Below are 27,770 nucleotides of genomic sequence, written 5' to 3'. Positions count from 1 at the left end.
TGATTGTAAACTTTGTGCTCACTTTCTCGGTGTCTGCCTGCACTTCCAAATGTATTGCCCCCAAGGCCATGTCGGTATTTCATTGAACCCGACCATTAGACTGTTGGACTGTTCCAGATCATCTTGGTGAAGGCCGAGCTTCTTGTAACATCTGACATACATGATGTCACAACAGCTGCCTTGATCAATTAGAATGCGCCTTACCTGGCATTCTCCAATCTTCAAGGATATCACCAGAGCATCATTGTGTGGATGCTGCACCATGTCTAGGTCAGCTTCAGTAAAGGATACCATTGGTCCTTGGCATTCGTCTATCCTAGGCCATTTTTGCTGGACCTGGTATACATGTTGTAAGTGCCTCACCTTTTGAGTCTCCCCACATACCTCGTTCTCATTGACTTTCGAGTGAATCACGTTGATCAGTCAAGGTCCTTTTACTTGTGGTTGCGGTGCTGGTGGGGGTAGTGCTACTGGGGCCTAGGGTAGCCTTGCTTGTTTTTTCCTTGTTCTAGCTTCATCCACCAGGTCCCTCAAGTGACCTTGTCTTACTAGATCTTCCAAATGTGCCTTTAGGGCTCTGTACCCCTGAGTTAAATACCCGTCTTCATTATGGTAAGCACAGTGCTTGCCAAGACTTCTTCCCATAAATTCCCCAGGAACCCTTTCTAGTGCTCTGTAATACGGCTGGCTCCTGATCCATTCCAACACTTTGTAAACCAGAATCCGGAATACGATAGTGACCGCCAGTGCAGCCCTCAGTCCTGTCTCTTGCCTTTTGTATCCAATATTTCCTCGGCCCCGCTTCGGCTAGCCGTTTCTCTTCTTTTGCTTCGATGCCTTTGTCCATGGCGTGTCTTTTTCGGCTCTCACATACTTCTCGATCCTGGCCATAAGTTCCTCCATGCTTTTGGGCAGCATTTTTTCTAGTGACTTTCGAAGCAAGCAGTCATCGTTTAGGTCGTTCTTAAAAGAAACGACCGCCAATTCTTGATGGCACTCTGGTATACGGTTAAACACTTCATAATACCTTTTGGTATAAGCCCTGAGACTTTCATCCTCGCCAATTCTCAGAGCCATCAGGGAGTCTACCCTCAATGACTGCAGTTTGTTTGTCACAAACCTGGCCATGAACATCTAGGCCAAGCCTTCCCAACTCCTCACAGTTCCTTTTGGTAACTTGTGAAACTAGTCTGATGCGATTTCCCCAAAGGACAGGGGGAATACCTTACAAAACAGCGGCTCGTTCCCGGTGTGCAATGCCATTGAGTTCAGGTAAAGACCGACGTGACAGTTAGAATCAAACTTGCCGTCGTATTTCTGGAATCTCGGTATGTGAAACCTTTTCCGGGCCTCAAATTTGGCTAATTCTATCAAAAATGGCATTTTTGGCTTGACTAGTGAGGTTACCTTGGCATCTTGTCGCTTTCTCTGGAGGTAATCCCTCAAGTCCTCCTTGGTCCGTCCAGGAGCTCGGCTATCGACGAATTTCAGCCTCTTTGGTACGCTACTCCCGGTGTCGTTATGAGTCCTCTTGGACCTCCCTCCATTAGTCGTGTTGAAACAAAGCTCCTTCCCTTGAGTATGCCGATGTTCTTTGGTGTAGGCTTCTTTGGTACGACGTGTCTTCCGAGACTCTCATTTCATCGACTCTCTTCGCCCGACCTCCCATGAAGGCTGGTGAGAATGTTCCTTGGTCTTGTCATGCAGAGAGACTGCAGGAACTATTTTCTACCGCCCTTTCTAGGCTTCGTTCTTGGCCGTTGGAATCAGCATGTCTTGTAACGGAAACGGTGGCTGCATGACGTTGTTCTGCATCATGAAATTGACGACTGATTATAGGTCAGCCAATTTGTTCACCATTTCCTTCATCTCGCCATCCTTCCGCATGTAGTCTTTTCATACCTGGAGGTCGTTCTCATTATAATACTCACATCGATCTGCCTTTTTTGGTACGTCTCCTTCCTGGCCGACGTCTTTCTCTCTGGGATTCTTCTCTTGAGATTCTTCGTTGCAGTTATCCTTCTCTACGTTAGGGTCAATGTGTTTACCACTTCCAGTAGGGATGTCGTCTCTAATCTTCTCTTTATGTCCGTCGTTGGCCATCTATTCTCCTTTCTTTCCCATAGACTGCACCAAATTGTGTGTGTTGATTTCTGACCACAATGCGAAACAGGTACTCAGTTGAAGAACACTGACAGAATAAATTGCGCCCGAACAACCTGTCATAGAAAAGATAAGACTCCAGCGGTGGTTCATCCACCTTGGGACACTCCGACGATCAAGTCAGTACTCAATTATCTCTCAAAGATAGCAAATAGTGCTTAATTCACTAGTCAGAATACCAAAAGCATACTTTCGATCCATGAGGGTGCCCCACTTTTATAGCCAACACTGGCCCCGTTTTGTGTAGCTGTTAAAACAGATTATAGATTATAGCTTAACAGATTATAGATTATGACTTTAATCAGAAGCTGTTAATCTGTTTGGTGTAACTGTTGGATTATAGATTTAAGTTGCTGAGTAGTGTTTGTTAAATACGCTGTGGAGTAGCTTTTTCAATTAATTTTTATTTTTTATTATTCACTACTTATCTACATTTCTCATAAAGAGTAATAATAATATTCTATAGTCCATTTGAGTCTTTTTCTAATTTTAAAAAAAATAAAAAATATAAAAATCTAAGAATATAACCATAAATTAACATGTCCACAGCAGAAGTTGATAATCAGAAGCAAGGGGTGAGCAGCTTCTCAGAATCAACTTTTTTTACTTAAAATAAGTTTTTAGAATCAGAAGCTGTTTGAAAGAAGTTTAACCAAATAGTCCAAAATAGCTTTTCAAAAGCCAGAAACTATAAGTTGGCTCAGAAAAGCCCAAACAAACACCCTCACTAACCTGATCTCTATAGAAGCGTAGCTTCTCTTGGACTCTGGCTCAATGCTCATCCTAGACTCTCCAATAGATAAGGATAAACTTCTTAGGAGCTTTATCCTTATCTAGGCTGAGATCATCTCCTATTCTAGGACTCTTATAGCTTATCCGTTCATCCTAAACTCCGGTATTTCCGCAGATAACCTCGGCCTAGCCGAGATCACCTCGATGCCATGACCAGGACACATGGCACCTCGGATGGCATTTCGGTGCCACCTTGGCCACGTGTTGTTATCCACAAAAATATGCCCCCACAATTAATATTTATTATCTTACTCATATTCACTCACTCACAAGAATTTGTCATCATCTTCCATATACACAAAGAACAAGAGAGATCGATAAATTTATCACTGAAAAATAAATCTGAATCTAAAACAAATGAGGTAGTGGTGATATGGTAGTTGTGTAGATTGGCGACGATGGAGTGTAGATTAACGACGATGGTGAAGTTACTTGGTGAACAGTGACGGCATCCGAATAATGATGTTGGTAGTGCTGGTGAGTGGACAATGACGACAATGGTGGTGGGGGGTAGACGACGGTGGTGTGGCAGATGGATGGTAATGGCAATGACGACAATGGTAGATAATGGCGGTGTGAAGCTTTTGAAAAAAATGAGAGAGAGAGAGAGAGTAGAAGAGACGAAGATGGGTCGACAACGACTATAGTAGTGGTAGGGTAGATGGTGGCAGTGATTGTAATAGACAATGGCGATGTAAAACTATTGAAACAATAGTGGAGAGAGAGAGAAAGAGAGAGAGAGAGAGAGAGAGAGAGAGAGAAAGAAAAGAAGAAGAAGAAGAAGAAGAAGAAGAAGAAGAAGAAGAAGAAGAAGGAAAAAAAAAAGGGATAAGATTAAAAAACTTAATATGTATAGATAGGTGTTATTTGATAAAGTTGAAAACTGAAGATTAAAAATTAAGTATTAAAAACTGAATGTTGAATTTATTAAGTTAAAAAGCTGTTTGATAAAAATTTAAATGTTGAACTAAAAATAAATTGTTTGATATGTATAAGATTAAATTTGAAATTTATTATTTTCAAATTATATATTTTAATTTTTATATTGTGATAGTGGTGATGGTGGTAGTGGCAGTAGCGACGGTGGCGACGGTGACAACGGTGATCGTCATGGTAGCATAGTGGTGGTGGTGATAGCGGTAGTGATCGTCATGGTAGTGGTGATGCCGACATCATGGTGGCAGTGGCATGATGGTGATGGTGATGGTGATGGTGATGGTGGTGGTGGTGGTAGTAGTGAGTTTATAATAGTTTATACTGATACTTATATTTAGTATTTATAAATTCAATCAGAATTTAAGTTCCATACAATTTAAAATTTTCTTAAGTTTTAGCATATATCTTAAAAGATACTTAAATTTTTAAGTAATATCAATTGTGGTTATCAAACAAACTTAATTGATTATTACTTAATACATTCAGTTTTAAGTACTCAATCGTGTTATCAAACAACCTCATATTGTAGGATTTATTAGTGCATTCAAAAAGTCAATAGGACTTAAATCTATTTAATAGGACTAGATAATTATCCCTATTTTTAACTAATGAAAAATCACAACACATACTAAGTCATTTTTTATTGAGATATTTATTTATAAATTCCTCTTCACTTACTTATGTTCTACTTAGTCCAAATTATTTTTTTATGTTCCAATAAGTTCCATGAATGACATAGTTACCAAAATATCCCTAATAATATAAGGTGAAACACGCATTAATATTCACATTGATAATGTGAATGTTTTATGATGTGAACATCCGTACTGTCAATGTGAACATTTATACTATTAACGTGAACATTCACAGTTAAATTTATTTAATGTGAACGTTTACACCACCAAGTTGCTAAAGCTTAAAATATATTTGTAAGGGTAAAATTGTCAATATAATACTTTAAATATGATAATTAGGATTGATAAAAATATCCAAAATAATAAGACTTATTAGAATAAAAAAATATCTTATGAACTAATTGAAATATAAATATTTAAAATAAGATTTTCTAATAAATTTTCATTTTTAATTTCTTAACTACATAATAAAAAAAATAACATATTTAATTTTTAAAAATTTTACTTACTAATTAATTTAAAACACTACATAAATAATTATCTATGACCTGACGAAACTTCTAAATAATTAACCTTTGAGTCACACGCTCTATTTTTTTCTTAATAAAAAAGTCTCTCTTTGCAAGACTAATCAATGTCATTTTGTAACGAAGTCCTTATGATTGGTGCTGATACTTGCAAGCTTCTAATTGGAGGAGAGTCAAATCATCCCAAAAATCAAACAACTAACGTTTTGTTTTCTTCTGATATGTGGAAAGAAATCGATTTAAAACCTTAATGCGATGATTCTTGGAATTTTCCATGGACCCATTAAACGTACGGTCCAATTTATTTCTTCGATTACACTAACCTTATAATTAAAATTAAATTGCACGACTTTGAAATTAAAATTAAACCCTAAAATTAATATTATTTAAATTAAAATAATTAAGATCAAATTGAAGATTAGGATACGAAAAATATAAACTATATACAGTGATGAAACAACAAGTTGATCACGGTGGTAGTAATAGTGGTAAAAAGATTGAAGAGTGTTGGAGAAAATACCAGAAACTAAACAATATTATTGATAAATGATGCAAAGAAAATGAGATACAAATAGATCAGGCTGAGGCACGGATATCTCGTTTTCTTTAAGGAGATCAAGCCCACTGCGGTAGGAAAAATCCAAATACCGATGCAGCAGTCACAATACTATGACTTGTCCCCTCCAGGATACAACAGCCCGACCACTTGTCGTATGGTTCAGGCCAACTCTGCACAAGATGGTGAACCCAAAGCTCCACCAATAAAACACCCTTCTTTGCTAGTAATCTCTCTTGTATAGAAAATAGCTTATCTCTATAGATAGAAAAGAGTAGACTATATATATAGGCTATAAGGACCTTACAGTTACACCAAAAATAATGACCATTAACCAGGTTCATGAATTCTATTTAACCTCCATTTATGACCAAGAGGTTACCAAAGAAATAAAACCCCATTAATGAAAAAGATAAACCAATAAATAAATATAAGATATTAAAATGGTCCAACAATCCCCCACTCATTTTAATATCAACAAGGATAAAAATAAAAATAAGAGAGATTACCAAACAAAGATAGATTAGTATGCATCATGAAGGTGTGCTCTGCATTGAACCTTCATTAGTGAAACAGCAACCTCTACTCCAGAGTCAGTAGTGGTCTCAGACTTGAACTATGACTGCTTAGGGGAAATAAAGTATTACTGCTCACACATAATAGTCCAGGTGTTGACATGAGCTTTAATAGCCAGCACATTACGGCCTTGTGCTAATCCCAGTTTTCATGAGCATATTTGAGAATAAGCCTAGTTCTCATAGAAAGCGGCCCCACTTTCATGCTCACATAGGTGAAATCTGTCAAGGATGTTCCTGTAATTTACACACCCCACTCAACAAGAGCTACAGAATTTCATTAAGAGTATAAAAACTCAACCCTCCAACATTACAGGACAAATGCACTTACATCATAGGGATGGATAACAAAATATTAAAGAGTGCATTTTTACAACCACCATATGATTCGTTCTTCCCATTGAACCTAGTTACAGGATCTCTGGTCCCTAGGTTGGGTATCCTCATACATGGTTTTTAATTTTATAGGCTTCAAACCCATCCCCCTCGATGTATTCCAGACCCTATCTCTCGCCAAGGCCTTGGTTAATGGATCCGCAATATTATCACAATATCTTACATAATTCACAGTTATGATGCCATTACTCAAATAGGATCTCACATTACTGTGTTTCCTTCTAATAGGTCTGGATTTACCATTATAAAAATGATTGTTCACTCTACCAATAGCAGCAGTGCTATCACAACGAATTAACACAGGAGGAATTGGTTTTTCCCAAAAAAGAATTTCATGTAACAAATCTCTTAACCAATTCGCTTCCTCACATGCTGAAGCTAACGCTATAAGCTCAGCTTCCATTGTAGAATTAGCAATTATCGTCTGTTTTTTAGACTTCCAACATATAGCACCACCACCCAAGGTAAAAATAAAACCCGAGGTAGAGAGAGAATTACCTGACAAAGTGTTCCAATCGGCATCACTATATCCCTCAAGTACCGCAGGATACTTGTTATAAAACAAACCATAATTTTTTGTTCCAAATAAATATCTCATAATTCTTCCCATGGCTAGCCAATGATCTCGACTTGGTTTGCTAGTAAACCTGCTAAGTACTCCAACAGCATATGCAATGTCAGGTCTAGTACAGTCAGTAGCATATCTCAAAACTACCAATCATACTAGCATATTCCTTTTGATTAATCACTTCTTTTTCATTTGTTACAACAGATAAGTGTATGCTTGCATCAAAAGGAGTAGCAACATGTTTACAGTCTAGAAAATTATATTTCTTTAACATTTTCTCAACATAATGCGACTGATCAAGAAAAATGCCATCCTCAGTCTTGGTAACTTTAATTCCCAAAATAAAATTAGCTTCACCAAGATCTTTCATATCAAAGTGGCTATTAAGCATATTTTTAGTCTCATTTATAATATGCAAATTAGAGCCAAAGATAAGTAGATCATCCACATATAGACTAATAATCACATGTGCATTCTCACAAGTTTTATAATATATGCACTTATCACATTTATTAGTCTTATAGCCATTCTCAAGCATGCAGGAATCAAATTTCTCATGCCACTGTTTAGGAGCTTGTTTTAAACCATAAAGGGATTTAGTTAGCTTACACACTTTGCTTTCTTGGCCAGGCTCCACAAAGCCTTCAGGTTGGTCCATATAAATCTCCGCATCTAGATCTCCATTTAAAAATGCTGTTTTTACATCCATTTGATGAATTTTTTAAATCATGAATTGCAGCCACTGCAATCAACAGTCTAATGAATGTTACTCTAGTAACCGGAGAAAAAGTATCAAAGAAATCAAGATCAACTTGTTGCTTAAAACCTTTAGCGACAAGCCTCGCTTTATATTTATCAATAGTTCCATCCGGTTTAAGTTTTTTACGAAGGACCCATTTACACCCAATAGTTTTACAACCTGGAGGTAAATCCACTAACTTCCATGTTTTATTTGAAAGTAGTGAGTCTATCTCATCATTTACAGCCTCTCTCCAGAAAATAGCATCAGGTGATAATAAAGCTCCTTGTACCGTATGAGGAATTTCTTCCACATTGTAAAGATAATAGTCAGGGCCAAAATCTTTTTCAACTCAAGCTCGTTTACTTCTTCTTGGTTGAATTTGAAAATTTTCTTTTTCTTGAAAAACTTGAGAAGGAGTAGAAGAGCTAAAAATATTTTCAGATATTATTTGACCCCCACTATTTCTAGATTTGAAAGGAAATTTATTTTCATGAAAAATAGCATCACCTGATTCAAAAATAATATTATTTTCCATATCAAAAAATCTATAAGCTGTACTATGCAACGCATATCCAAGAAAAGTACAAGTGGTAGCTCGTTCACCCAATTTAGGTCGTTTAGGATCTGCAAGCCTCACAAAAGCTAAACAACCCCAAACCCTCAAATAACCTAAATTTGGTTTATGCCCTCGCCACAACTCATAAGGGACAATTTTAGTCTTTTTGTGTGGCACTCTATTTATCACATGGCAAGCTGTCAAAATAGCCTCACCCCAAAAATTTGAGGGAGTACCTGAATCAATAAGCATAGCATTCGTCAAGTCAATTAACGTTCTATTTTTTCTTTCAGCTACGCCATTTGATGAAGGTGAATATGGTGGAGTAGTCTCATGAATAATTCCCAATGACTGAACAAAAGAGTTGAATCCTAGAGATTCATACTCCCGGCCTCTATCACTTCTAATTCTTTTAATCTTTTTACCGAATTGATTTTCCACTTCAAGAAGGAATTCTTTAAATTTCTCAAAAGCATCACTTTTATTTTTTAATAAATATACGTTTGTATATTTTGAAAAATCATCAATAAAAGTGATAAAATATCGGTTACCACCCCGAGTTAAAATTCCTTCAAACTCACACAAATCAGTATGAAATAATTCTAACAATTCGGTATTTTTTTCAACACTTTTATGAGGCCTCTTGGTAATTTTTGCTTTACTGCAAACTTCACATTTCTCAAAATTTTTTGTCACTTTAGGAATTAATTCTAAACTACTCATGATTCCCACATATTTACTATTTATATGACACAAGCCAGCATACCAAAAATTAATAGAAGACAAAGTGTAAGTGGTGTCATAGTGATAATCATAAAATTAATCAGCAAGTAAATTTAAGAGATAAAGGCGACGTTTATACTTATCTGTATTATAGGAAGCCACTTTTGCTTCATGTGTCTCATAGTCTTCATCATTCATCTCCTCGGTTGGGATTTTGTTTGGATTCTTTTCGGTAAGAACATACGCAACTTTCAAAAGGCTAAGGTAAAAGAGAACTTTTCCTTTCCACCTCTTAAAATGAACTCCTTTGAACTTGAAAGGTTTGTTGAGATCTCCAATTCCATCATTGGTTTTTTCTGGTACTTGTTCCATGTTTGATCTCCTTAAAATTGTTGGAGAAAATACCAGAAACTAAACAATATTATTGATAAATGATGCAAAGAAAATGAGATACAAATAGATCAGGCTGAGGCACGGATATCTCGTTTTCTTTAAGGAGATCAAGCCCACTGCGGTAGGAAAAATCCAAATACCGATGCAGCAGTCACAATACTATGACTTGTCCCCTCCAGGATACAACAGCCCGACCACTTGTCGTATGGTTCAGGCCAACTCTGCACAAGATGGTGAACCCAAAGCTCCACCAATAAAACACCCTTCTTTGCTAGTAATCTCTCTTGTATAGAAAATAGCTTATCTCTATAGATAGAAAAGAGTAGACTATATATATAGGCTATAAGGACCTTACAGTTACACCAAAAATAATGACCATTAACCAGGTTCATGAATTCTATTTAACCTCCATTTATGACCAAGAGGTTACCAAAGAAATAAAACCCCATTAATGAAAAAGATAAACCAATAAATAAATATAAGATATTAAAATGGTCCAACAAAGAGTAATATAAATAGATAAAAATTGAAAGATTTATGTGTAGGTCATAATAGATGAAATTATTGTTCAATAAGTTTTATAATAATTATTAAAATTTTTATTAAATATTATTAAAAAAAATGATTAATTGTTAATTTTCAGCGACAGTTAAAAAATTGTCACAAAAATATTACTAATTATAAGTTTTAACGACAGTTTTAAAAATTCATCATAGCAAAACATTACTAATTATAAGTTTTAGTAATAATTTATAAAAATCATGACAAAAAAAGTCATTAATTGTCAATTTTAAAAACATATGCAAAAAATTGTAACAAAAAATTATTTTTAGTGACGATTTTATTAGAATTTATTTTCAATAGGACTGGATAAAAATTAAGTTCAACTATTAGGATATATTGATAATTTATCCTAATATAAACAAAAGGGAGATATTTCAAAATATAAATATTTAAAAGGACAAATTGCATTAATTTTATTGAAAAATAGAAGAAAAGATGGACTATAAAATTTGGATTTACGGTAGCATATTTAAAATCATAGGGGGCTCAATTTGAATTTTTTAAATAAATTTTGTTAAAAATTTAAAAAAATTACACTATTTTTATAATAAAAAATTAACAAGCTTTTAATCCAACTTAACATGTGAACTAAAAGCACAAGTTAGCCAAAAAAATAAAAATAAAAATAAAAATAACTAAAAGAAAAGCAGTGTTTGAAAACTTGAGTGGGGCAGCTGTCCCTCTTGGATTCCATGTCTGTCTATAGACATTATATATAAAAAAATTTATAAATTATATCTATATTTTTATTTTTATTTTTTTATGTATGTGTTAGGGATAAGTAGCGGATATATCGATCTGTCCAAACTGACCAAACTGAATCGATCCGTCACATTTTGGACGGATGCGTGATGACGAGCAGACGATTGTGGATTGATTTTTCCCAATCTGCCTAGTTTTAGACGGATGGCAGATTTGGGATTCATTTAACCGCAACTGAATCGTCAAACTGAGAGCATCCCTAATAATTTATAAGATTTTGTGTTTTCAATTTGTTTAGATATTCTATTTGTATTTTCAATTGAAAAAGAGTTTAAATATTTTATTGAATATATTCTATTGAAAAAGAGTTTTCAACTTGAATATATTTTTTGAATTAAAAAATAAATGTATTATTTATCTATATTTTTTGATTTTTAAATATAACTCTAAAAATAATAAATAAATAAAATGATATATGCTAATTGGTTTTTGTTTTCAAAAACAAATATAGATACAACAATATAGAGGCATACAAACTCTACTACTACTTTGTTCACGATTTTGGTGGTTTAAATTGTTTTTATATTTTAAGAACCATATATTATCATACTTTATGTGGATGAGGTATGCTCTGATTGTAATATGTGGATGATGTATGCAGTGATTGTAATATTCTAAAGTTTCAAACTTCCTTTATTTGGATGAGCCATGCAGTGATTGTAATACTTTTTTAAATTATTGCCTGTAATATATATATATATATTGAAAAAGTGCACAAGTTAAATTATGTTGAAAATTTATAAAATTTTAAATTGCTAAACCGATTTGCATCAATCCGTCTATTCACCAATTCGCTCAATCCATATCCACTGGATTTGTGGACATATGCATATTAATTTTCTCTAATTTATCAATCTGACGGACGAATGACAAATTAAAGGTTCTGTGGCCGCAACCGACCCGCACCCACATTAGTACGTGTGCCTATTAGACAATCAAATGTTTGTTGGAAAAAAAATCAATGTCTTATATGTAAGTTAGTTAACATGTTAACATGTCCATCAACTAATTTAAAAAAAATTTCATGTCTAATTATTTTGAAAAGTTAGTTAAAAGTTGAATTTTTAATTTTATTTTTTACTTTTTAAAAAAAAAAAGACGTATAAAAAAATAAAGAAATGATACGACTCAAAATAAATTAAAAGCCAAAGTCATCTTTCCAAAAGCCTTTGCTTTCATTTTCTTTCATCGCAAGTGCTCATTTTAATATTGTCCAATAATTTTAAAAGTTCCATAAAAATATAATTTGAAGTCTTTTTCGAAAGAAAATAGTTATTGTTAAATTGATAATAAAAAAATAACAGGTTGTTATGACTCACATCTACTGTGTTTATTTTGACATAAAATATTTGTAAAGATAAAATATTTACTGTGTTAGTTGCGTGATGGTGGCAGTGCGTGACAATTACCCGGTGGTGGTGTTGGTAAAACTCTATTACAAAATTTTTTCTATCTTGAAAAATTATATATATTTTTAAATTTTAAATCAATTTATTTCTCGTAGATCATGTAATTTTTTGAGTAAGTTATAAATATATCCTATAAGATTTGTTTAAAATATAAATTGTCCTTTATACTTTTAGAAATTACATTCTGCTCTCTAAGAATTATAATTTCATGACAAATGATCTCTTTTATTAATAATTTATCAAATCAATTAACAGTTTTTAATTTCAATTAATAATTCAAGTAATTTTATTATTATATAGAAGAATTGTTAAGATTTTTATTTTTTTAATTAATTCTGTTAATTAAAAAATTTTGACAATAAAATATTTATAATTTTTTAAATCTTAAGAGATATATTTATAATTTACCCTAATTTTTTTAACAAACTTTTGTATGTTGATATGAAAATTATTACTATTTTTTTAATTGTAAAAAAAAGAAAGAAAGAAAGAAATGAACGAGTGTAACTTACGTACACCACGTGCCATTGAAAAAGGGTTAATCATAAAGGGAATGGCTTCTTTTCAGTCTGATCACGAATTGGAGAATACTGTTGAGTCTGTGGGGGCCATCACAGGTCCTGTTTCGATGATCCGAATCATTCAATATGTAGAACTCGTACACCACGTGCCATTGAAAAAGGGTTAATCATAAAGGGAATGGCTTTTTTCTAGTCCGATCACAGATTGGAGAATACTGTTGAGTCCGCGGGGCCCATCACGGGTCCTGTTTCGATAATCCGAATCATTCAATATATAGAATTCGTCGAGTACTATATATCTGTCAAAAAGAACATGTTAATCGGATATCGATTGTTATGTGATCAAATCAGATTTTTGTAAAACCGTTTATTGTTCACCGTCCATTTTTTTTTCATACAAAACTGATTTGATCACATAATTATCGATATCCGATTAATGTATTTTTTTATAAGTATATAATATTGGACGATTTTTACACATTGACAACTCATTTTATCAAAACGGGACCCATTATGAGCCCCCACAGGCCAAACAGTATCCTCTAGTCTGTGATTGGACTAGAGGAAAGTCATTCCCAATCATAAACTCTAAATTAATAACTGTGGTATTATATGCACCAATTAATATAAACACTAATGTACCAACTAGTGTTATGTCATTATTACTAACCTCATCTATTATACAAATTACCATTGAATAATACCATATGCGCCAATTAGTATACTAACTAGTGTACTAATTGATAATATGACATAATTTAAGAATTTTTTAGTATTTATAATATGATTAATGAGTGAGGTCAATAATAATGTCATAATTAATATTAGTATACTAATTAATATACTAAGGGTTGTTTGGGATGATCTAAATAAGTGAACTTTTTGTCTTTTTACGAAAAGATGTGCAGAAAAGTAGAGAAATGATGTGATGGAAAAAAGATAAAAAAATAAAAAGATAGATTATTTATAAAATGTCAAACTTGACCTAATTAGTGTATGTAACACTACCAAATTACTAATATTATATTAATTAATATATATATAGCATTATTCAATTAGTAAAAAAGAGTGTGTCCACTTTCTTAAATACCCAATCATTGTTGAAACTGATTAGTGTTTTCAATTCAATTAATTCTCCTAAGAGAGAGGGAGAGAATGTGGCTGTGTCTCGGTAGTCCATCACTAATAATGTGGATCTAACTCACAAGTAAAAATTTTACAACATAAAATAGATGAGTACTATATAAAAAATATAAAAAAATAATGTATTAAAACTCTGGTTAGGTTTGGCATTACTTAAAAAAATTAAAAAGTTAAAAAGTCACTATTCTATTTAAAAGTCACATTATCTTATTTAAATTATATCACATCTTTACGACATCACTTCAAATTCAACCCATATTTCATAAAAAGTAAAAAAATACACTTATTTCGAATATCTTAGGTTTGTAATTTTTAAAAATAATTTTTTAATTTTGAATTTATATATTTTTATTTTAGTGAAAGTTTTGATCAATTTTTTACAATCAGTTAGTGTGGATACATTACAAAGTTGAATTTATAAAAAAAATCTATAGAAGATTTACTAAATAGAAAAAATACAAAAAATACTAAAAAAAAAAATAGTATATGTTTTTTGTATTTATCGAGTTTTTTTTTTTTTTGCCCCAAATAGATTTTTTCACAAATATTTTACTTTTTGAATGAATTTAGATTAAATAGATTTAAAAGGTTAAAAAAATAAAATATTAATAAAAAATGACTAAAAATAAAAAAATAAGAATTAAAAACTCATTAACATAACCTTTTGAAAAATTATAATTTTTTTTAATAAAAATGATATATAAATCTACTTTTTAGACTCATTTTTAAATCTAATGATGTGTAAGTGAAATGATTGATACTTAAAAAAAAAAAATAGAAGAGAGAGAGAGAGAGAGAGAGAGAGAATTACTTAATATATTATAATTAATATTATATCATTAAAATTTAAAAAGTGAATCTAATTTATAAATGAGAAAATTAATCTAAGGCCCATCTCCTATTTTTAGTAATGGGAGAAGTCCACAATATTATTTTGTGATGTCTAAAATCCCTTACCCACCCTCATATATCTCACCCATCCAATATTGATTCAGTTTCACACTTTTCCACGCCAAGTTCCAAAACCTTTCTCTCTCTCTCTCACACACACGCACGCATGAAATAAGGGTTTGAACTGGTGGTGGAGTTGCCACATACTCCAGACCAGAGCTTCAAGACCCTAACAATGGCAAAATCGCAATCTTCCACGAACCCTACATCTACTCCAACGACATTGATAGCACTTGCTCCACGCCTTATGTTAATGCTCTGTCGAGCCCCGGCTATGGCTCTGGAGGTGGTCGTGGATAAGGATTCATTTCCAGTGCTCCGGTGAGTCCAATGCACTTCATGATGTGTTCGTCGTCTCCAAATTCGACGCCCCTGATATTTGAGGCGTCGGTTCCGGGCTCATTTGAGTTTGAATTTTCAGCTAGGTTTGGGACAATAGGCTTGTGGTTGATCGGATCGATGATCTGGCCAATGAATTGTTCATGAATGGCCAGATTCGGCCGATGAAGCTCTCTTCGCACCTCTAACAGCCTCAGGTGCTCGCGTCATCACTAGATCTCGACGAAACCGAAGGCGATTGCGAGAATGTGATGGATGAATCTGACAAGCTTCCAAGAGGACCAAACGTGAAATAGCGTAACAGATCTTTACACCGAAGAACCAGTTCTATGTCGCTGTTAAGATCCTCTTCGTTGTAATGGCATGAAAGTGCGATGAAGATTAAAAATTTGAGAAAATGCAAACTAGTCTAAATTTCAAATACAGAGAAATTTGTAAAGAAAGCCAGTGAAATTTCAATTTTGTTTGGATTTCTCTGGTTTGAATTAAGAGAAATTCTCAGCAAGTAATTTTTTTGGCCTTTTCAGAATCTCTAGACTAGAATCCAAAATCTCTAGACTGGAATCTAGAGAAATTCTTTGAAATTCTCTGGGAAGAAATTCTCTAGGAAGTCCAGAGAAATTTTTCTGGAGTGGGAAGTTTAGAGAAATTCTCTGGATCAAATTTTCTTTAAATTAATATTGAGGAACCTTAGACATTATGATAATATTAAATATCTTTTATATTATAAAATTTTAATACCATAGATTTAAAAAAAAATGCCCTTTTTAAATTTCAATAGTAATATTTAAAATTTTAAGGCTTCGTTTGGAAAGTGAGTTGCCTTTTTGATTTTTGATTTTTTAGGCTAAAAAGCATAGTTTGGAAAAGGCTTTTGATTTTTTTAATTTCTTTTGAAAAAAAGAATACAATAATTATAAATTAAATGTGATGTTTTATCTTATTAAACTAAAAAATTTATTTTATTTTTCGTGACCATTTTAATCCAAAAAAAAGCGACAAAATCTTCTTCCAAACATAGGCTAAGATGATAAGTTCACAGGATCTATAATAGTGACGAAATCTAGGGAATTCAGTGAATCTTTCATCGTGACCGTCCTTTTAAGATGATCAAGTGGGTCAAAGAATCTTGGCCGTTCTTTTGAGATGAGACTATAGTAATTGATGACGATAATGAAAATCGGAAGAGCAACGCAAGCAGTTTTAAAAAAAATAAATAAATAAAAAAACGGCTGTTATATTCATTCATTGTTGTGATAAAAAAGTAATAAGGCCGCTTTTGGAACCACTTCTCAGAAAATCAACGGTCTAAAATTCATTGCTTTTCGCTTCCTGACGCTCCATTTTTCGCCACGTCCCCACTATTCCGCTTCTGTTAAAAACAGAGAAGTTCAGGGAACACATCATCATTATCATCATTACACATACATAGGCCACATATCAACATGAATTTTTTTTAGTTAAAAAAATAATTTATCCATACAATTTTTCTTTTTTAAATCTTTCATGTAATGGAGTGTTTTTAGAAATTGGTTAAAAATTGACTTTTAAAATTTTTAATCTATTTTATTTTTTTATAAGTAAATTATGTATAAAATGATGTGACTCAAAATAAATTAAAAATTAAAACCTAACTTTTAATTAACTTTTCAAAGAACACAATATAACAAGTAAAATTAAAAAAATTAACTTGTATTTTAATTATTTTTTTTTAAAACTCCCGTTACATACACTTTGTTTTGACTATTAATAATTATAAAATTTATCATTTTTTTTTATAATTTTTTTTCTCACACTGTTAATGTGTAATTTTCAATTTTTTTTTTACTTTATTTTAATTTTATTTATTTTCATTCCATTAATCAAATCTAAATCCAAACTTGACGTATAATATGACCAGTATGGGGCAATTTGGGAAATTAGTAAAAAGTTAGTTGTTAGTTTTTAATCTATTTTGGGTTATATCACTTTTCATATTTTTTATATACAAAAGGATAATAAAGTTAAAAAAAATTTAAAAGTCAATTTTTAATTAATTTTTCAAATCACCCCCTATGAATGACATAAAATAGATATCTATCTATACTATTATTAAGTGAAAACTTAAATTGATTTAGTGAAACATTCTTCTCCTCATGTAATGTGACAACTTTATATTTGGTAAAATAAAAAATTATTATACACAGTGTAAGTAAATTTTGAACTTAAAATCTTAAGTTTTATTAAGAACATACTTGTTAATTAAATGGTATATATATTAAGGCCTCGTTTGGGAACAGGCTAATTTAGTAACTTTTTGGCTATTTGGCTAAAAAGGTAAGTAAAAAAAACTTGTATGTTTGGGATGACTTTTTAGCTAATTACGAAAAGATGTGCAAAAAGTAGAGAGAAAAGAGAATTTTTGACTTTTTGGTATGAGTTGTTGGCTTTTTGGTTAATTTAATAACTTTTTGACTAATTGACTAAAATAACCTCTTGCCAAACGAGGCCTAAGACATTAAATTTTTTATTATTAATTATCTAAATTATACATGTATTACGTGTGTCACACACGATAGTATAAATATATATGTATATATATATTAGGTTTTATCTGGATTGTAATTGTGATCCGCAAATGAATTATGGAATTGACATGTTGAATTAATGGGATATCGATTTATTAATAAGATACATGGATGATGTATGCATGTAATGGTAAGATGGATGCATAATTTAGAGAGAGAGAGAATGGGGTAATGATTAAAAAGGGCGTATGATGGCAACGCCTCCTTATGTACAATTAAATGAATTAATTTCAAGAGAGAGAAGAGGACAACTTAAGATTGCGCAGCCATAGCCGCCATTTCTTCTGCTTCTACATTTCCTCATCATTATAGTATTATTATCCTTCCTGGAGAGAGGAATGGGTGTAAAAGAGGAAGGGATGGAGAGAGAAATTTTAAAAAGCAGTGTAATATTATATAATATACTAATTAAATTAAAAGTATTTTTTCAAAAAAATTGATAATAAAAAAATAGAAATGAAAATATTCTTTTGCTAATTTTGAATAATTAATTTTTGGAATAATTACAAAAAAAAAAAAAAACTCAAAATGTGTGTCTTATAACAAAATAAACTCTTTGGATATGTTTGGTTTGTGTTTATAAAGTAATTTTTGAGATAAAAAGTACGAAAACTTGTTTGATTTGTCTTTTTTAAAAAATGATTTTGAAAAATTGTTTTGGAAAGAGAATTTTAACAAAGTGATTGATTTGATGTGTATGAGAGAGAGTGATTTTGGAAAGTAGATAACCAAACAAAATTTTGAGATTTTTTTAAAAAAAATTTGTTTGGTTTGACTACACTTGAAAATTTGTTTGTAGAAAATTTTTCCCAAAATCTTTTTTGAAAAACAAACCAAACAAGGCCTTTATTTTTAATTTTGTCAATTTAAATTTTAAATTTTAAATTTATTTTCTATCTAAATCATTTGTCAATTTTCGTTAAGTAAAATCTACGATTTTTTTTAATCATTAAATTCAATGTAAATATATATAAAATGTCAAAAATAATATTTTTTACGAGTTTAATGACTAAAATATTTAATTTTTTCATCAATTTTACTTAACAAAACTAAATAAATAGTTTAGATTGAAAATAAATCAAAACTATAACGTTTAAATTAAAAAAATTAAAAATTTAGAGTTGATTTTATTATGTGAGTCAAATTCTAGAGGTTTTTTTTTTTTTTAAATTATAATTTGCCCTTAATTTTTTAGTATATTTAAATTATTTTTATTTAATAAATTGTAAGAATAAGTTTCAAAGACACATAAATTCGTAAAAATATATATTATAAACATTTCATTTTTTTATTGTAACTTATGAAGTAAAAATAATTTTGATAAATTTTAAGAAGATTAGTTTTGACAATTAAAAGGGTAAATTACAAATATATTTTTTGAAATTTGTTTAAATTACAGATTATTTCTGTGACTTGAAAAATTACAAATATTTTCTTGTTAGAATTTTTTATTTAATATAATTAACTAAAAAAATAAAATTCATAATTGTTTTCTTATACAATAATAAAATTACATAATTATTAATTAAAATATACTTTTAAGACCATTAAAGACTATTAATTGATTTAATAATTTATTAATAAAATAAACAATTTATTATGAAATTAAAAAGTTAATTTTTAACTAATTTCCAAAACAACCTCCAATTAGTATCATTGTTTGTTAGGCCCCCTCTGGGATATTAGCTTGGGTTAAAAAAATCATTTAGGATAAAATATAATATTTTAATGAAATAGAATAAAATATTACATTTAATTTATAATTATTTTATTTTTTTTTCATAAAAATTAAAATATTTATTTTAAATAAAATTTTTTAGTCTTAAATTAAAATAATTAAAAAATTAAAAAAAAGTCACATCCCAAACCAATACTTAGTAAGATTTATAAAATAAAAATAAAAATAAAAAATTTAGAGAGAAGAAAGAAGGTAGAGAGAGAGGTAGGGATTCAAGAGAGGTGAGAGAGGAAAAGCCCAAAAATCGGGTATTTAAAGGCCGCACCACAACTTGAGCCTCTGCAGCTATGACGAAACTACTCACTACCCTAAGAAAAGGAAAGCACCATTAGAAACTAAACGGCCCTTCTTTCTTTAGTGTCTTTGCGACCTGCTCTGTCTCTGTTTCTGTCTCTCTTCTGAATCTTGGAAGATTTTTGCTTTTGCTTCAAATACACGTTATATACCTCGCGGCTTTGAAAGAAGTGCGATTTAACCCCTCTTTTATGCTCTTCCTCTGCTATTTATAACTAGTCTGAATCTCTTCGTAACAAAGTGTTTCTGAATTTGGGTCCGTTTTGATAGTTAACACATGTTCGTATTCGGGAAAAAAATGGTAGAAGAGGGAGTTAGGGTGGTGTTGGTGGTGAGAGAGTTCGACGCAGAAAAAGATTGCAGAGGAGTGGAGGAGGTAGAGACGAGGTGTGAGGTTGGACCGAGCGGGAAGCTCTCTCTCTTCACCGACCTCTTGGGTGACCCAATTTGCAGGGTTCGCAATTCCCCTGCCTATCTCATGCTGGTACGATAACACACTCTGTCTTACATATATTGCGTTTGCGTGGAGTAGTGTAGTAGTTGGGTTTCTTTGTTTTCATACTAATTATATATATATATATATATATATTTGATGTTGATCAGGTAGCTGAGACGGTGATGGTGGGTAATGAAGATAAAGAGGAGAGAGAAATAGTAGGCATGATAAGGGGCTGCATAAAAACCGTTACGTGTGGAAAAAAGCTCTCCAGAAGTGGAAAAAACGGCAACGGTCCCAGGAAACATCTTCCTGTTTACACCAAACTCGCTTACATTTTAGGCCTCCGCGTCTCTCCTTCTCACAGGCAGGCAATCATGATCGAGAATGTTGCTTTGCTTTGCTGGGTAATTGAATTGAGTAAACCCATTAATGATAGTTTTTTGAATTTTGAAATTGCAGGCGAATGGGAATAGGGTTGAAGATGGTGAGAAGAATGGAGGAGTGGTTCAGAGAAAGTGGTGCCGAGTATTCGTACATCGCTACTGAAAACGACAACCAACCTTCCGTCAAGCTCTTCACCGATAAATGCGGCTACTCTAAGTTCCGTACTCCATCAATCCTGGTCCACCCCGTATTCGCCCACCGTGTCCGGCTCAGTAACCGAGTCACCATCCTCAAACTCGCTGCCTCCGACGCTGAGTCCCTCTATCGCCGCCGATTCTCCACCACCGAGTTCTTCCCAAGGGACATTGACTCAGTCCTCAACAACAAGCTCAATCTCGGCACCTTCATCGCTGTTCCACACGGGTCCTACTCCTGGCCTGGTTCGGACCGCTTCCTGGGTAACCCGCCCGAGTCGTGGGCCGTACTCAGTGTGTGGAACTGCAAGGACGTGTTCAGACTGGAGGTCCGTGGCGCGTCGCGCGTCAGGAAAGGCTTGGCGAAGACGACGCGCTTGGTGGATCGGGCCTTGCCCTGGCTACAATTGCCATCGGTCCCAGAAGTCTTTCGGCCCTTTGGGCTTCACTTCTTGTACGGGCTGGGTGGGTCAGGCCCATTAGCGGTCAAGTACCTTAAGGCCCTGTGTGGGTTCGCACATAATTTGGCTAAAGAGTGTGGGTGTGGAGTGGTGGCAACGGAGGTGTCGAGTCACGAGCCGCTCAGGTTAGGGATTCCGCACTGGAAGGCGCTATCATGCGCCGAGGATCTATGGTGCATCAAGAGGCTTGGGGAAGACTACACTGACGGGTCTGTTGGTGACTGGACCAAGTCACCACCTGACGTGTCCATTTTTGTTGATCCTAGAGAGTTCTAACGACAACCCAAGCTAATTTCGAAGCCAAATTATATATTATTACTATAAATTTTTTTTTTTTTTGGGGGGGGGGGGTTTAACATCAGTAGGTTTGGTTTGTAACAATTTTGAAGGTGGGTGGCAAAAGATGAGAAATGATAAGATATGGGTATTTTTTTTCCCTTCTTTTGGGGGGGGGGGGGGGGGGGGGGGGGGGGATGGTGGTGTAAAGGGAATATGCCCACTTATCGTTTTTTGTAAATGGAAGTGGCTTTCTAGATCCTCTTGCAGCCAAACAAAGCCTTAAGTAAGTTTTTATTCCATGTGGGGTTGGTTGCATTTTTGCCTTTCTACACATTCCACATTCTAAAACGGTTGTGATGGGGATTGTAAATCATGTGTATCCGAATATCCTTTTAAAAGATGGACGTGTATGCAATTTTTGTTATCAACTAATTTGTCTTTCTTTTATCTTCTTCACTAGTATGACATAGTGAGAAACCATTGGCCTCAAAGATAGAGCTTTGCCTTTTGGTCCTTAAATTTATGTATGGGGTGCCTCTAAATGGAAATTTTTAAATGCATTTCTAAACTTTTTTCTTTCTCATACCAACATTTATAATATGCATGAAGATATGATATGATATGTGTAAAAGTTATGATTTAATCATATTGTGTTAATTTAAAGTTGGTTACATTATAATTTAGGGCATGTTATGTGGTAATTGAAATGATTGGCAGTACATAATATGATTTATAATGGGGGACTTTTTGTGTGAATGAGCATGCTATGTTTCTTTATATGATATGAATTGACTGGAGATTTGGCTTTTAGCTGCTTTGTGCTTCCAGTAGAAGAGATGGACGTTTTGTTTTTTCCCTGGTTTTGGTTGTTTTAGTTTGGACCTTGAAGTGGGACAGGAGGTTATATTATGATATTGGGACATTTTAGGGAAATAGTAATAATAATGTATGATTGATAATTACATGCATCTTTCTTTTAGCACATCGGAACCGTTGATCCAATATTTATATGATTTACTTAAAAAGTGACATTTACATAAATTAGTCACTTAATTTTTTTAATTGACCAATAAAATATATTAGGAGGATTCAAGTTGAACTGTCTTTCTTATCAATTTTATAAAAGTTTGAACTTGGATCCTATTCGTCTAATTATGTTGGTTTTATGAATTAAAAAAAAAAAATGATGTCAGGTTTGTTTGTTTGGCTGTTTTTTATTTTTATTTTTATTTATAATTTTTATTTTCTTTAAGGGTGTTTCTAGTCGGATGTATTTTTTTCATTTTAATATATAACAGCATAAGTTGGTTTCAAGGATGAATGGACAATAAAATTTGAGCTATTAGTCACATTATTTTTTTGTTAGAAAAAAAATATATACGAGGGATTGTGAATCATAGTAATTTTCATTAGGTGTGATTAAAGGAATCTAATAAGAGAGAATTGGACGAGAGGAGCTTAAAAGTTAAAAATAAATGGATGAAAACTTCGTTATTTCATGGCGATTCATATTTAGAACTACTTATAATTTCATATAAATTATGCTCTATGTAGGACGGATTTATGTGGGGACTCTAAGGGGCGTGACCCCCGCTTTTGGCTTGACTATCTGTGTGTGCTTCTTTTTTTTACTGTTATTTTGTATCTGATATGTATTGACTTCCAACGCTTCTTTATTCTGTCTTTTTACTTTAAAGTAATTCATGTGCTCTTCTCTTTCTTTTGTCTTTTATAATTTTTTTTTATTCTTATATTTTTTATTTTCTTCCTTCTTTTAATTTTAATTTTAAGTTTTTCTTTTCTTTTTTGTTTTGGACTTATCTCTTGGTTGCAGATTACATGTTATTTTTTTTTTTTGGGAGTTACAAATTCAACCATATAATGCCTAATTCATTATTATATAACTGTTGGTAAATTATGAATCTCTAACATTACTTACATTTTTATTCAAATTTTGATTCCCTGAAAAATAAAAATCTAATTCCGTCCCTGCCTCTATCTAAGTAAAACTGGAGAGAAGTCACACCAGTTAAAAAATTGCCCGTTGTGATATTGAACTACATATCCTCGTAGGATTTCTCCTTTTTTCTTTGCACGTTGATTTTCATTCTACAAAATTTCTTGAGAAAAAAGAAAAAGAAAAAAGAGAGGAGGGTGGGTGAGTAAAGCAGCTCATGCTCATGCCCTTCGCGGGTGCTACTGCCATTGAAATCATATGATTCATGGATGAGAGAGAGAGAGGGAAAAGAAGTGGATAGTTGAGGTGGCCAATAAATGTGACTGTCAAAAGCGGCAAATACTGGTGTGTGATTTAACCGAGTCCCACTCACTTCTTTAAACTAAATTTGCAGGATTTTTTTTTTTTTTTAGCCTTTTCTTTTCTTTCCTTGATAGATTAGTGGTTGTAACTTGGGGCTCGTTTCGGAAGTAGTAGTTTTAATTTAAAAACTAAAAAATTATTAAAAATATTATTTCATTCATCCTAAAATAATGATTTTTTTTTTTTTTTTTTTTTTTTTTTTTTTTTTTTTTTTTTTGGAGAATCTAACTCTTTTTGATAGTATTATTATTACACTTTTAAAAAATTGATTTTTAAAAATTATCTTTTGATAATATATTTTTTTATAGAATATCAATGTCATAATTGTACTTTTGATATTGTTAATAAATTTAAAAGTAGGACAAAATAGGAAATTTATATTATTTTTGTATTTAATTTTTAAAAAGAGACTAATATTTTGAGACAATAAAAAATGAAATAAAAGACTAATATTTTGAGATGGAGGGAGTAAAAAGTTTATAACCTATACTAAAAAGTCAAAAATTCTTTTTTCTCTATACTTTTGTAAAAAATTAAAAAGTCATTACAAACCTACAAGTTTTTTTTACCTCGTATTTTAGTCAAAAAGTTAAAAAATTACTAAAATAGTCTATTCCTAAGCGAGGCCTAATCCCAATTTGTAGCAGTCAAATTTTTATTTATTTATTTATTGGGATTTTTATTGATAAGCCCAATTTAGAAGTGTTTTAACCCAAGAAGTCCATGAAGGAATTTTTTAACCCATTTAGTCCCATGTATGTATAGTTTTATTCCATAAAGTCCATTTTCTTGATTTACACTATTTTCTTGGACACTTATGCCCTTATATTTAATTTTGATACCATTACAAATATTTTTTCAACGATTAGCAATTTAATGATGTGAACATTCTTATTTTAAAATTCACATTTGTAGGAATGTAAATTGGCCCGTCGGCGGCCCGAAACCCGCCCGCGAGCCAGGGCGGGCCCGGCCCGTTGACAATGTGAATATTCACATTGACATGTTAAAATTCACAATAATAGGAGTGTAAAATTGGCTCCCGTTCCGTGGCGGCGCAAAACCCGCTCGCGGCCCATGGACGGCCCGGGGTGGGCCCGGTCCGGCCCGTTGACAATGTGAATATTCACATTGACATGTTAACATTCACATTGATAAGAGTATAAAATTGGGCTGCGGCCCATTGGCGGCCAAAAGCCCGCCTGCAGCCCGGGCCGGGCCCGGCCCGGCTCGTTGACAATGTGAATATTCACATTGACATGTTAACATTTACATTGATAGGAGTGTAGAATTAGCCCGCGCCTCGTAACTGTCCGAAACTCGCCCACGGCCCGTGGGCTGGCCCGGCCTGGCCTGTTGGCAATGTGAATGTTCACATTGACATGTTAACATTCACATTGATAAGAGTATAAAACTAGACAGCAGCCCAGGGCGGGCCCGACTAGGCCCGCCCCGGCCCGTTGACAATGTGAATATTCACATTGATATGTTAACATTCACATTAATAGGAGTGTAAAATTGGCCCCCGTCCCGTGGCGGCGCGAAACTCGCCCGCGGCCCATGGGCGGCCTGGGGCGGGCCCAGTCCAGCCCGTTGACAATGTGAATATTCATATTGACATGTTAACATTCACATTGATAAGAGTATAAAATTGGCCCGCGGCCCATGAACGGCCAAAAGCACCCCAGCTGCCCGGGGCGGGCCCGGCCCGGCCCGGCCCGTTGACAATGTGAATATTCACATTGACATGTTAACATTCACATTGATAAGAGTGTAAAATTGGCCCGTAGCCCGTGGGCGGCCCGAAGCCCGACCGCAACCCGAGGCAGGCTTGGCCCGACCCGTGACAATGTGAATATTCACATTAACATGTTAACATGCACATTGATAGGAGTGTAAAATTAGCCCGCACCCCGTGGCTGCTCGAAACCCGTCCACGGCCCGTGGACGACCTGGGACGGGCCCGGCCCGGCCTGTTGACAATGTGAATATTCACATTGACATGTTAACATTCACATTGATAAGAATGTACAATTGGCCCGTGACCCGTGGGCAGCCCGAAGCCTGACCTCGGGCCATGGCAGGCCCGACCCGTTGGCAATGTGAATATTCACATTGACATGTTAACATTCACATTGATAGAGTGTAAAATTGGCCCGCAGCCCGTGGGCAGCCCGAAACCCGATCGCAGCCCGAGGCGGGCTTGGCCCGACCCGTGACAATGTGAATATTTACATTGATATGTTAACATTAACATTGATAGGAGTGTAAAGCTTGTCCGCTGCCCGAAGCTCGCCCGCGGCCCGGGGTAGGTCTGGACCCAAACCCGAGCCACCCCGGGCCGCCCACGGGCTTCGGGCCGCTCATGGGACGCCAGTCAATTTTACACTCTTATTAATGTGAATGTTAACATGTCAATGTGAATATTCACATTGTCAACAGGCCGGGCCAGGCCCGCCTCGGGTCACCTACGGGCCGTGGGCGTGTTTCGGGCAGCCACGGGGCACGGGCTAATGTTACACTCTTATCAATGTGAATATTCACATTGTCAAAGGGCCGGGCCCGCGTCGGCCCGGGACCGGGCTTCGGGTTGCCCACGGGTCACGGGCTAATTTTACACTCTTATCAATGTTAATGTTAATATATCAATGTGAATATTCACATTGTCAACGAGCCGAGTCGAGCCCGCCCTGGGCAGCGGGCGGGCTTCGGGCCGCCCACAGGCCACGGGCCAATTTTACACTCCTATCAATGTGAATGTTAATATGTCAATGTGAATATTCACATTGTCAACGGGCCGAACCGGGCTCGCCCCAGGTAGCCCATGGGACGCGAGTCAATTTTACACTCTTATCAATGTGAATGTTAATATGTCAATGTGAATATTCACATTGTCAACAGGCCGGGTCGGGCCCGCCCCGGGCCGCCCACAGGCCGTGGGCTAGTTTCGGGCAGCCACGGGTTGCGGACTAATTTTATACTCTTATCAATGTGAATGTTAACATGTCTTGCATTATCAACGGGTTGGACCGGGCCCGCCTAGGGCAGCCCACGAGCCACAGGCAGGTTTCGGGCAGGCCACAGGCCGCGGGCTAATTTTACACTCCTATCAATGTGAATGTTAACATGTCAATGTGAATATTCACATTGTCAACGGGCCGGGCCGGGCCAGCTCCGACTAGGGCCCGGGCCCGGGTTTCGGGCTGCCCACGGGTCATGGGCCAATTTTACACTCTTGTCAACGTTAATATTAATATGTCAATGTGAATATTCATATTGTGAACGGGCCGGCCCGGGCCCGCCCCGGGCGACGGGCTGGTTTCGGGCCGTCCACGGGCCGCAGGTTAATTTTACACTCCTATCAATGTGAATATTAACTTGTCAATGTGAATATTCATATTATCAACGGGCTGGGTCGGGCCTATTTTTTTGGCTTGTGGGCCGGTCCGGCCCGACTCAAATTTTTCCGGGCACCCACGAGGATCGACATGAGCCGGGCCCCTACATATTGACGATATAAACATTTATATTGATGGTGTGAACATTCACATTAAGGGTATTTTGGTAATTATGTCACCCATAGGACTTATTGAAACATAAGAAAATAATATGAACTAAATGGAACATAAGTAGTTGAAAATGTTATTTTGGTCTTCTTATCTCAAATTGGACCTAATGGAATAATCAAAAAGAATATGGGTTGGATGGAATAAAGCTCTTAGAAAATGGATTTATCAAAAAAGCTCCCTTATTTATTTTTGTGATTTCAGATTAAATATTAATACACATTTTAAGATATGTAGTGTAACACTAATACATAAGATTAACAAATCTTAACATACA

General features: G+C 34.2%; 1 protein-coding gene across 1 annotated transcript; it reads left to right on the top strand.

The window, feature by feature from the left end:
- The first annotated feature begins 19,837 nt into the window (after positions 1–19,837).
- LOC145802205 (putative N-acetyltransferase HLS1) lies at positions 19,838–22,036 on the top strand. The gene is made up of 3 exons (XM_082894877.1): positions 19,838–20,334; positions 20,454–20,653; positions 20,749–22,036. Exons 1-3 carry the CDS (start codon positions 20,128–20,130, stop codon positions 21,602–21,604), a joined length of 1,263 nt encoding a protein of 420 aa, XP_082751003.1. The 5' UTR covers positions 19,838–20,127; the 3' UTR covers positions 21,605–22,036.
- Positions 22,037–27,770: the final 5,734 nt, after the last annotated feature.

Source organism: Camellia sinensis, chromosome 1 (genome assembly GCF_055761805.1).
Source record: "Camellia sinensis isolate YWXY chromosome 1, ASM5576180v1, whole genome shotgun sequence".
NCBI lineage: Eukaryota > Viridiplantae > Streptophyta > Magnoliopsida > Ericales > Theaceae > Camellia > Camellia sinensis.
Note: the sequence above shows the minus strand (reverse complement) of the source record. Positions and strands in the feature narration are given on the sequence as shown.

Bases quoted from the DNA above. Each gene is read 5' to 3' on its own strand.
- LOC145802205 (XM_082894877.1), top strand. From the start codon at position 20,128: ATGTTCGTATTCGGGAAAAAAATGGTAGAAGAGGGAGTTAGGGTGGTG. The intron at 20,335-20,453 runs GTACGATAACAC...GATGTTGATCAG, and splicing joins CCCCTGCCTATCTCATGCTG to GTAGCTGAGACGGTGATGGT. The intron at 20,654-20,748 runs GCAGGCAATCAT...TTGAAATTGCAG, and splicing joins CGCGTCTCTCCTTCTCACAG to GCGAATGGGAATAGGGTTGA.